This window comes from Pleurodeles waltl, chromosome 7, assembly GCF_031143425.1.
Source record: "Pleurodeles waltl isolate 20211129_DDA chromosome 7, aPleWal1.hap1.20221129, whole genome shotgun sequence".
Taxonomy (NCBI): domain Eukaryota; kingdom Metazoa; phylum Chordata; class Amphibia; order Caudata; family Salamandridae; genus Pleurodeles; species Pleurodeles waltl.
In genome coordinates this window covers 1,494,606,309-1,494,618,524 of record NC_090446.1, presented here as the reverse complement: position 1 = coordinate 1,494,618,524, position 12,216 = coordinate 1,494,606,309, and the positions used below count along the sequence as shown (strand labels likewise).

The window sequence follows — 12,216 nt, the reverse complement described above, 5'->3', positions numbered from 1 at the left end:
ACTAGGCAAGTTCACCCTACGTGACTATCAGTAGCAGCCGATAAGGAAGGAGATAGACCAGGGAGGATAGTAGCTTGGCTCTTGATGCAGGAAAGGCCAATATTTACAATAATGGCATTGGTGAGATGAGCAAGACAGTTCTGACCCAGACTACAATTAATAGTACACTGCAACGCTTCTTAGCAGATTTATATAAGCGGCCTGAGAGTGCTGGTGCCACAGCCCTCATAGACTTCCTAAATGCGTTGACACTCCAGAAGGTTAGAAGTGGGCAAGTAACTATATTGGAAAGGGCTCTTAAAGAGTAGCTCATGGAAGCTTTTAAAGACATGCCTGGGAATATGCCTGGGTATAAAACGCAGGGTACTGATAGCCTACCATTGGAATTTTACTAGTCATATGTGCGTCTGCTCTCTGAGAAATTACTAGAGGTCTTTAGAGAAGTTGTTGGCCTAGGGGAGCTCCAGAGGCCCATGCGTGCAGTGCCTATAGTAATGTTGCCCAAGCTGCATCCTATGAAGATTTGTTTCCCATTGCCCAAGATCAATGTTGATGCTAAGGTGTTGTCCAAATAATTAGCCAATACATTTCAAAGAGTGATTGGATCTTTAGTGCATGAGGATAAATGTGGTTTTATCCCAGCCAGGAGCACACAAATGATATACTTGTAGACTTATCCACATCATGCATTTAGTGCAGGGTTTGATACTGCATCTCTATTGGTTGCCCCGGATATCGAAAAAGGTGTTTGATAAAACAGACTGGTTGACAGTACTCTCCAAAATGGGATTTAGCCCTAAATTCCTGCGTTATGTCTCTCTGCTCTATGCAAAGCCACGACCCAGGTTAGATCATGATTATATGATTTGAGGAGGTGGGATATCGAAAGCGGAACCGAACAAAGCTAAGCCCTTTCTCCACTACTGCTTGCTTTAGTGATGGAGACCCCTTGCCATTGATTTGCATCATGTCTTGTAGCAGTGGGGCATTCGGGTGAGTAATGCAGGACATTTGATCTCTGTATATGTGGACAAACGTCTTCTGTACCTGCAGAAGCAGAAAACATCTGTGCCACAGTTGTTGGCTGAGATGAGAGGGTTCGGTTGAGTCTTGGGCCTGCATGCTGAGTCTTGGGGCTCCTACTTAAGGTGGGACTATGGTGGGAGCTAGACCGGTTCCGATAGTTAGGGATCCAGGTAGCACATACAGCAGACAAGCAATATGCTTACAATATGGGTAGGGTCTGCTGTCTCTATGTTGTTAAAAATACACAATGCCCAACAGGAGCAGACTCAAAAAGCTTGACAGCCTGACAATCTCCCTGATATTGTTGGGGAAGAGAAGTCGCGTTGGCTTGGACGTCTTGAAATTAGATACAATGGAAGGGGGAATCGGTCTCCCTGAATTAGAGATGTACTATCTAGCAGACAACCTTACCCTGCTGTCAAAAGGTGTGCTGAAGGTGATAAATGGGAGAAACAGGCTGCTTGTGGGGGCCCCAGTTGTACGAAACCTGCAGACGTGTTTGATGGCCGTAACACGACAGGACAAGCAATATTGTACAGCTGATGGTGCAAGCATGGGAGCTTGCAATGAAGAAAGTCACCGTTGTGGTGGTTGCAACTTTTTTTTACACATTGGTCAGTATATGTTTGTGGGGGCTTTGAGGGAGGAAGTGTGCACCTGATTGGGAGACTTGTAGGAGGGAGACAGTTGCATCATGTTTAGGAGGCTAAGGAGAGCTTAAGGGTGGGTCCAGGACAGTTTTTGCAGTTAGGTAGGTTAACCACGATGGCTAGAGATATCTGAAGATGCTTACCAGCTAGTCCAGGGGTGATACACATGCTAGAGGTACTACTGGATATGGGATCCTCCCGGGGCATCACATCCCGCCCATATGATGCCTTAAAACAGGATCGGATGGGGGTGGCGATGCCCTCAGGATCGCAATGGGTGAGAGACCTCTCAGAGCCCCTCATGAAAGGGGAATGGAAAAGGACATGTGCGATCGTACAAAAGGTGTCTGGGAACACCCGGTTCAAACCGGCTCATTTCTGAGTGCTGCAGTGCGCACATCTGTCACCCATACAGCTAAGTAGCTTTCGGGACAAACATACAGTGACACTCCTTTTTAGTGTAAAAGGTCATTTATTTAGGACAGGATTTAAACACAAACATCAATTAACATTTTAACTGCACATCAAACTTTTAACCAGACCTTAACTTGTACTCCTTTCCCTTCATTCTTTCCTCAAATAGTTCCCTTCAATTCTCCTACCGTATACGCTCCCTTATTCCTCCCAATCCTTCCTAGCTTGTAAACCTACCCCCCCGTTCTGATCCTTCAACTCCTTGTTTTTCCCCCTGGAAGGGTGGACAAGCCCGCATCTGGCTCTCCACCCTCCCCCATCTCCTGCCACCAAACAACCTACCTCACCTGCCCTAAATGACAACTAAAAACCCAAACCTACCCCCCTATTCTACCTTGAAGCTAATATATGCCATCCCAAAACCCCTTTTCTTCTCAGCTGGGTGGGTGGGTGGTCAAGAAAAACGCCTACGCCTAACTCCCACCGTTGGCGCGGACAGAGACCGACCCCACCCCTCCACCCCCCTTTTAAACCCTGTCCTAAGCCCTCCCCCACTTACCTGGCTACCAATAGGGTGCCTCCTGCGCCACTTCCTGCGTCCCGAACGGCCCGCGGAGAGACTAGACCGGGTCTCTCTCTCCGCGGGCCCCTCCATCGGGACAAACATACAGTGACACTCCTTTTTAGTGTAAAAGGTCATTTATTTAGGACAGGATTTAAACACAAACATCAATTAACATTTTAACTGCACATCAAACTTTTAACCAGACCTTAACTTGTACTCCTTTCCCTTCATTCTTTCCTCAAATAGTTCCCTTCAATTCTCCTACCGTATACGCTCCCTTATTCCTCCCAATCCTTCCTAGCTTGTAAACCTACCCCCCCGTTCTGATCCTTCAACTCCTTGTTTTTCCCCCTGGAAGGGTGGACAAGCCCGCATCTGGCTCTCCACCCTCCCCCATCTCCTGCCACCCAGCAAAACCCATGAGGCGTTTTGCTGCCCTCCCCCCCCCCCCAAAGGAAAACTTATATCCCTACCCTATGCACTTCTACATCCCCCTTTAAACTCCTTCTTCCATCATTTCTTAATTTTGTTGTCTAATGCTCAAATTCACCCCCCACACACTTTCTAAGATCATCCTCAGCTCTGTTATGTAGAAAGCATTCCCTATCTGGGATAAATGAACCCCATCGTCACGAAACAAGGCCTTCTCTTGCTCTTTTATGTCCTCATGCCTTAAAACCTTTATCCCCTGTGCCCAACAGAAAACTCTCATGGCTCTATTTAACTTCTTCCGAGCCCGCTCAATGGCTCCGTGGTTAATAGCCCCTCTCCAAGCCCTTCTTGGCACAAATTCCGTCCATACCAAGCATGTTCCACATAGTTTCTGTTTCAAGAGTTCCAAATCTCTCTGCATCATCTGAATCAGAGTGAGCCCCGATAGCTTCACTAAGTCATTCTCGCCCAGATGGATCAACAAAAGGTCCGGGCATCCCCACTGCGGCAAGTTACCTGTGATAAATGGTAGCAGACTGCCCCATCTCATACCACTCTTGCCCCACCAAAGCACTTCATGCTGTCTGCTGGGCAGTCCCAATGATCTGCCGTAAACTTGCTTCTCCGCAAATTTTGCCGCCCAATGAATGAACGAATGGCCGACCAACCACGTCGTCATCTTGTCCGCTTGCGGCCCAGCCACACACCCTGCAAGGAAAAAACACTGTAAAAGCTGTATTGTTGCGCTAGCACACCCCTCCCACCCTCTGCCCTGTTATCTTCAGGGCCTGACATACCTCTCACAGCACCTAGATTTCCATCTCCCTATTGCCTTAATCTTGGCCCAATCCCAACCTAAATGAGCTGCCGCCGTCGCCGCGCCAATCCTAAATGAATGCGTACCATATTCCCCTGAACACCGCCCTATCCGTCCAAGTGCCATTCTCATCACTTGCAGCAGCTGATAGCTGGTCATCTTCCGCCCTGATGCATGACTGAAAACCCCTGACTCACCTGCCCCGGGGCATCTTGACTTGAAACTGATCCACTCCACTACCGGGCATGCCACTTCCACGCCCCCTTTTTCCAGCCATACCCACTTGCCCTTGCCAAGCTGATCCGTTTTTGACCTTCTGAGCCATATCCCCAGCCTGTCCTTATGCAAGCACACCTCCTTCCTTCTCACTCCAATCTCTTTTCCCACCGCCAACAGTTCCGAAACACGAAAAGCGCCGAAAAACATCCACACCATGCACAAACGAAACAAACCCCCTTCATACTCGTCCGTGCAACACACCGGTAGCACCTGTAGCAGTTCCAGCAATATTTCGAATGTGATGGGTGCTCTCGCTGGTCTATTCCCGCCGGACCTAAACCTGCCCCAACCTTTCAACATTTTCCCCAACAAATCATTCCTTGCAGGATCAAAACCAAAAAACAGTTTCCCATAAAAAGAAACGCCTGCTAGTTTTCCCCCTATAGTAGCCAGAGATAAACCCTCCTTGATCAGAAAAAGCACAAAACGTAACGCCCTTGCTTCTAAAACCTGCGAACCCTGCGCCCAGAAATTCACTCCACACGGCTCAAAAGATTGAAACTCCAACCATGCCAGCCTGTAACTTCTCCGTGTGGACACCGCTAATGACATCTCCACCAGCCCTGTGATCATCATGCCCCCCACTCCCAAATGTCTGCCGGGACCATGGTCTTGCTCCGTTCCGCTCCAGGTGCCAGTTCGCGAAAACGCTGCCACTGTGAACGAGATAGGGAGTCTGCAATCTCGTTGTGAACCCCAAGAATATGCACCGCTTTAAATATAACATTCAAGGATAAACATTTCAACATAAACTGGCGCAACAAGCGCAAAACTCTAAGATCCCTCGCTCTCTGTCTGTTGACTAGCTCCACCACAGCCATGTTGTCGATTTGAAATATCACCGTCCTGTTGACTAGTTCCTGTCCCCACACCGCCAGTGCCACTAGCAGAGGAAAGAATTCCAGAAATGCGATACTTCTCCCTTGTTGCAGCCAACTTACCGGCCATGTCTCCGCACACCACCTCCCATCCCAGTATAGCCCGAAACCTGTTGCTCCCGCTGCATCTGAAAAAATTTGCACCTGCCACACCGTGTCTTGCTCGCCGAAAGACATTGGCACCCCATTGAAATCCTTCAAAAATGTCTCCCAAATTCTGATGTCCTCCCGCAAGGCTAGCGATACCCGAATTCTATGGTGTGGAAGCACTGCACCAGACATAGCCAGCCCCAAACGCCTACAAAAAGTCCTACCTCCCCTCACTACTCTACACGCAAAATTGAGATATCCTAGGAGCCTTTGCGCCGTCCGTAAATCTATCTTACGTAGTGTCCGCACCTCAGCTAGGAAAGCCAGTATTTCCTTCACCTTTGATACAGGTAATCTGGCCACCAACTCCCTTGTATCCAATTCTATGCCCAAAAATGTCAAGGTCTGCAGCGGACCTTCAGTCTTCTCTGGGGCCAAAGGTACTCCTGCCTGCTGGGTCAATTTCTGAAAACTGCCTAAAGCCTGCTCGCACTGCCCTGAGGAGGCTGTTCCCACAAATAGAAAATCGTCCAAATAGTGAGTCACCAAACGATGCCCACTTGATCGTACGAAAACCCATTGTAAAAACGTACTGAAAGTCTCAAAAAGCCCGCAGGATATCGCACAACCCATGGGTAAAACCCTATCCACATATATGGCACCATCAAGCTGCATGCCCAGCAGGTCGAAATCCGCTGGGTGGATAGGAGGCAGTCTGAAAGCTGATTGGATGTCGCATTTTCCCAATTCTGCATTTCGTCCGCACTTCAGTACTAACTTCACTGCATCGTCTACTGACGCATATTCTACCCGTGAATCCTCTTGTGCAATGAAATAGTTAACTGACGTGCCTTCGGGCCATGACAGGTGGTGAATCAGACGAAACTCTCCCTGCGCTTTCTTGGGCACCACTCCTAAAGGAGATATCATAAGCGAGTCGCTTGGCCATTCGAAAAATGGGCCGGCTATTCTACCCAGGCCTACCTCTTTCGCCAATTTGTCGCGCACTATCTGAGGCTGTTCTCTGGCAGACCGCAAGTTGTCTGCCCACCTTCTTTCTCTAGGACCTGATAACCTACTCTAAAACCTTCCCTAAAACCCCACTCTAATATTCGCGCTTTGTCCGTGTCTGGATATATGCGCAACCAGGGCAGCAAGAAATCCAGTTTAACTGGTGTAGGACCCTTTTGGCGCAGGAGCGCCATGCGATCCCCTGCCTCTTGACGCTCTCCACTGTTCTGCGGGGCTAGAGAGGGTGAAGCATTGTATAACCGGGTGACGGCCCCCACACTTGGAGCAGTCATGCTTAAACCTACACTGCGCTCTGGAGCAAAAACCTTTGTTGAAATTCCAGCATGCCCCAGAAGTTGAACCTGTATGTTTTGTGTTTGCACCCGCCCCTCCCGGGACGGGGCGCGCCTGAAAGGGTTTATATAGAACTGGTAAACCGCTCGCCGTATGCGTGGAAGCCGCCGTCTGAGCCGATGCCATCCATTGCATCCACAGCTCTGAGTCTACATCCCCCCAGGGCTTTTCGGGATTTACACTCACCCGGGCTCTAAACTCCTCATCGTAACTGAGCCATGCAAAACCTCCAAAATGCATTTGAGCCTTTCTGATAATGTCCATGTACTTAAAAAGTGCGATTGCCCTATCCGGGTATTTTTCGCAGTAAATACTGGCGAATATCAAAAAGGCGGACGTCCAATTGTCCATCGTGATGGGGACCCTGGGCCTGCGCGCCAATTCCCATTCCTCCTCCTTGGAGCCCTCCTTGGCCTGTATATCCCTACGCAGCAGTTTGAAAACGTCTACGTATTCGTGTTTCCATATCTTAGTTTTTGTTTTTTCGGATATGTGTGACCCAAGTGGCATAGCTAACCCCATATATGGAAGGCGTTTCTTGAGCCCTCCCCCTTCCTTTTCTGCTGCTGCTTCCGCCCCCGCCGTCTTGCTGCTATCTGTTGTGTCAACTGGCGCAGCGCTTCCTTTTCCTGTGCTATCCCCCGTTCCTTGACCTGGTATAGGAGGTGGTGTGTCTAAAACTGAACCTTCCCCTACGCCAATAGATCTACTCGTACTTGTCTCCTTTGGCGTCCCCCCAGCCTCCCCCCATACTGACCACCATTTCTTACCTCCTGCATTCTCTCCAATGCTCCTCGGAACTCTCCTTGGGTTCCTACCCCGCGGTGCGGCTTGTCGACCTCCCGTAGGCCCATCAGTTATGATCGTCTCCTGTAAAGCATAAAACGAAGAAGAGGTTGCGCCGCCTCTGCGCCCTCGCCCTCCCCCTCTCGGGATGGCGCTCACCGTATCCCGAATCTCACCATCCTCCCATTCATCCCCTTCATCCTCGTAATCCAGTTCCAAACAATCATCTCCTCCCCAGTAGCCCGAATGTTGGGCGTAGCCTCTAGTTTTGGTCGGAGCCGTTTCTGACTCCTCCGTGCCCGCATGGCGCACACCAATTCCGCGTCTCCCGCGCTCCCCCGGGGTGGAAAAGGCCGCTGCTGACCCTTCCAGTGCTTCGTTCCAACGTGATTGGGCCGTGCTGCGCCCAGTTGGCATTGCCCTTTTTCTGCCAACCTCCGTCGCTGGCATTGTGTTTCTGCTGTCCCCATGACCGTGTGCGTCACCAGGGTTCCCCGCGCCAACTATCCCCTCGGCCGCACCAGCCTCTTGTCTCTGATTCGTTTCTACCTGCGGAACCCAAACCCAGGTGCCCCCAGCTGCCCCTGGCGGTTGTGCCCGTTTTTCTTCCCTAAATGTTTTTGCCCTTACGCCCGCTTCACTGCGCGCGTTCTCCTCTTCTCTTTCCCTGCACAGCTGTGCCCACCTGGCCTCTGTCTCCAAAACAGCCCTGCGCTGTTCTCGGATCCTGGCCTCCAGGTCCCAGGCCTCCGCCTGGTCCCATTGTCCTTGTGAGGGTGGGTCGGGGGCCCCTGTGGGCCCCGCCCCGTCTGTTGCCGTGTTTTGTGCACTTCTGGCCTGACGGGTGGCTGTCTTGGCTCTGGCCACCCCCCCTTTTACCTTTCCCGCGTATTTACCTTTTTTCCTTGCTGGGGCCCCTGAGGCCCCCAAGCTGTGGCCCTCATCCTTGTGGAATGACAAATCTAATGGCGCGGCCTCTCCGCTAGGGCCGGGCCGGGGCTGCTCAGAATCTACTCCCCCGCGTCCCTGTTCCCCCTTGTCGGGGGTCAGCCCTGCCTCTCCCTGAAGTGCCGCCCCTAATGGTGCGCCGCCTGCTTCTGCGTCCCCTGGCCGTGGATCTTGTGTGCCTTGCGCCTCCCCACTAAACATCAATGGGCTATGCATGCTGCGGAGCTTTTGGTGGGTACCTACCACGTCGCCGGGGTCCGCTGGATCCCCGTCCGAGTCCTGCGACTCGCATGCCGCAATTGCCGCCGCAACCCGGCTGGACGCGGCCCTCGTCGGACGTGACATTCCCACCCATGCCTGATCTAAAACCCCTGGCCTAAGCAGGTCCGCCCGGCCAGCCTCCCCAAGAACGCGTAGCGCCGCCCTGACCGCCTCTGCATCATGACTGGTTGCCATGGCAGCCTTATCGCAAGAATTCTCCTGTTCTATATTTTATTCTTATTATTATTTATTTATTTATTTTTTTAAAAGGCCCCTTGGCTCTATTAAGTATAACCTGAGATTGGTGCTGTGTCCAGTAGTCAATGCCTCACGCTAGATCCCAACCTGAATTGTTCAGGTTACCCTATTATGAATATGTAATTTGTCCTTTATATATCTATATATATATATTTTTTTTTTTTTTTTTTTTTTTGTGCCTCCCTGGCCTGTTGCCGGCTGCACGTGTCCTGGGCCCCCCCGGCCCCTTCGCCGGCCTACCGAACGGGAGCCCGGTCCCCTGCTGCCGTGAAAACTGCGCTTCCGCGTTTTGCGAGCGTGCCCCACGTGGCCGCTCGCAACTGTTGGCTTCCCGCTACCTGAGCTGCGCGCAGCTCCCCGCGGGGGCTCAATCCGCCGGCGCCGCCTTCCGACAATGGCCGCGGGGTTGCTATTGCCCTGCCTGGCCTACCTTCCCTCCGAATTGCCTCGCGCACCTCCTGCCGTAACTGGACTCTCTGCCTACCGGGAACACCGCCTACGCCGAACTCCCAAGAAAAACGCCTACGCCTAACTCCCACCGTTGGCGCGGACAGAGACCGACCCCACCCCTCCACCCCCCTTTTAAACCCTGTCCTAAGCCCTCCCCCACTTACCTGGCTACCAATAGGGCGCCTCCTGCGCCACTTCCTGCGTCCCGAACGGCCCGCGGAGAGACTAGACCGGGTCTCTCTCTCCGCGGGCCCCTCCATTGTCCTGGGAGGTCAGATGGCTGCCTCAGATGTAGTGTTGGAGGTGGAGTCTTTTTACATATAATCTGGAGCTGTGCCAATATACCACCATACTGGAGAAGTGTTGCGCAGCAGTTAAAAGGGTAAAAGAGTAAGATGCAATATAGGTTTGCGCTCCTGGTGATGGTCCTAGTGAAGAGAAGGGTAGCCATTAGACGCTGTTGAACAAAAGTTTCAGCTGCGGCTCGCGGCAGGGAGAATGGGCGGGGCGGCATGCGGCGGGGGAACAAAAATAAATACATTTTAAACGTATCTTTTTCCCGCAACGCTCCACTATGCTCTGCTCCAGTTTTGCAGTGCAGGCACAGGCTCCCAGCCTGCCCTTCATCCAATACAACCACTGCTTTCATGCTGCCATCAGCATGAAAGCAGCGGTAGGATTGGACAGGGCACCCACGTATCTTTTTCCCGCAACGCTCCACTCTGCTCTGCTCCAGTTTTGCAGTGCAGGCACAGGCTCCCAGCCTGCCCTTCATCCAATACAACCGCTGCTTTCATGCTGCCATCAGCATGAAAGCAGTGGTAGGATTGGACGGAGCACCCAGCCAGAGTGCTCGAAGGCTGCGGGAGCCTCTGCCTGCTCTCCCCAAACCGGCACTGCATTGCCAAGTTGGACAGACCCCAGGGTGCATCTATGTTTGGCCGGCCCAAAACGGCTGGCCAAACATACATGCGCACTGAGGGGGAGTACTGAGCACTCCCCCTCTGTCCCTGTCACACCCGTGGCACCACCCCTTTTACAGTAAAAACGTAATAAATATAGTTTATTATGTTTTTACTGTAAAAGGTTTGCAGCTGCTGCTGCTGGCAGGGGTGGCAACGCATAGCGGAGGAGCCGCCCCTGAAGGCTGTACTCTTCAGGCATGGAAGAGGGATATGATGGAGAGGAGAGGCGCATTAGAGAAGTGAGAACTGACGATAAAGTGGAGGACGACTGTTGAATATCAGGGGAGATGTTGCAAGAATTGGGCACCCCTGCGGACGCCGCAGCTTCTGTGGAGTAAAAATAAAAAGCATGGCTTGCCCACCAGGGCTGCCACACCTAGTACACAGATGCGTCTGTCACCAACACGCCAGGTCAGACACAGTACTAGTGACAACATCCTTAGCAACTGATGAGGGCACAAGCTGTTCTGTGTTACTCTTGTTCCTTTCTGATTCTTACAGGTCACAAAGGGTGGGATTGGGTGGCGGGAGCAGGTACTGGGCAATTTGTGTTACTTAAAGAGTACCCCGCTTGCCACAACTGCATTGCAAGTTATTCTACAATTCGCTGTAATACTTTGTGCCATGGGCATGTGTCCCTTTCAGAGCTCTTTGTTATGTCATGTCTGTTTTGCTCAGGTTGCAATGATGTATGAATAAAAAATCAAACTAAAAACTGACAAAAAACTATTAGAGATGGATGAGTAAAGTATTAGTAAGCAGCATGACAGGAGATGCGGTGAGAGGCAGGCTAAGGTACAACTAGCACTAAATACAATCAGGCAGATGTTGTTAGACTCTAACCTAATCTTTTTTCCGAATAAGTGGTCTCAAACTGAACCAGCAAACGACCTAACGCCTGCTCCCGCCACACTGGTATCATGCCCAGAGAAACACAATCAAGATAAGTGTCTTCCAACCCTGAAGCCATTGCTTGACCACTGAGCAGTTCATGTTCCCTTTTCTTGAAATGTTGTATTCTACAAAATTGGAAATGTCTGCCGCTGCCTCTTATTGCCATTCGATAAAAAGCTGTTTAAAATTTTCGAACAACTAAGGGAAAGAAGAATTGACCGTGGCTTGGACGGAAGCCGACCTGAGAACTCTTGTTCACCTGTGCTGGGTCCTATCACACACAGACAGGCTACCAGCCCTGGGTTTGCATACATGCATTTATTATGTGCAACCTAACCAAACAAATCTACTTTCCAGGTGTAGTAAAGTGAGGATGGAGCGGGATAGGCAAAAGGTCGCGGCAAAACAGTAACAGGGAAGATGAAGGTACATTGAGGTGGGACCGAGAGCGTCATTATCGCATGGGAGGGTAAAATGGAGCAGAAGGAGAAATGAGACTAAGGGCCTGATTTACAATTCAGTGGAGGGGTTAGTCCATCACAACGGTGACAGTTATCCCACCCGGCAAAATGTATTCCATTGTTTCCTATGGGATATAGATCTAGGCGGGCGGGATATCCACCATCGTTGTGACGCAGTAACCCTACCCCCAAAATCTAAATCAGGCCCAAAGTATTGAGATACCCATGAAGGTTACAAGAGAGTTGTACAACTACTTGTAGAGTTCCAAGGAGAACTGAATGCAACAGGAGGGCGATTAATAGATGTAATGAATGAAGTGAAATTTCAGCTTGAGTTAGAAACCTCTTGAGTGAAGAGGCAACTTAGTAGAAGAAAGGAGGAGATTCTATAATTTGGTTCCTCCTGTGGATGGGAGTTTACCACCTGTGCTTCCTTCCTCCATTTGGTCATCAGAAGCCTAAAGCCTTTACTGGGTTGTAGATTTATTTTCAACATTTTTAGGAAAAGCCAATCAGAGAGCTATTTGGAGGAGATAAGGCGTGGTGCTTTCCATGTGACACTGAGGGATTTTAGTTTAATGTGTTTTTGATCTAGAGGCAGCTATTTTAGTTTTGCTCCACATCGGGAAATGTGGTCTTCTTTATCCGCCCAACAATAAATCTTGCTGCTTTGATTT

At 50.7% G+C, this 12,216-nt stretch overlaps 1 protein-coding gene across 1 annotated transcript in view; it reads left to right on the top strand.

The window, feature by feature from the left end:
• Nucleotides 1-10,381: 10,381 nt before the first annotated feature.
• LOC138247089 (GRIP and coiled-coil domain-containing protein-like) overlaps nucleotides 10,382-12,216 on the top strand; it is a 77,275-nt gene continuing 75,440 nt past the window's right edge. Inside the window, exons 1-2 of the mRNA XM_069201835.1 lie at nucleotides 10,382-10,423; nucleotides 10,686-10,718. Of these exons, the coding sequence (XP_069057936.1) occupies nucleotides 10,382-10,423; nucleotides 10,686-10,718 (75 nt within the window). The remainder of the gene's footprint in view (nucleotides 10,424-10,685; nucleotides 10,719-12,216) is intronic.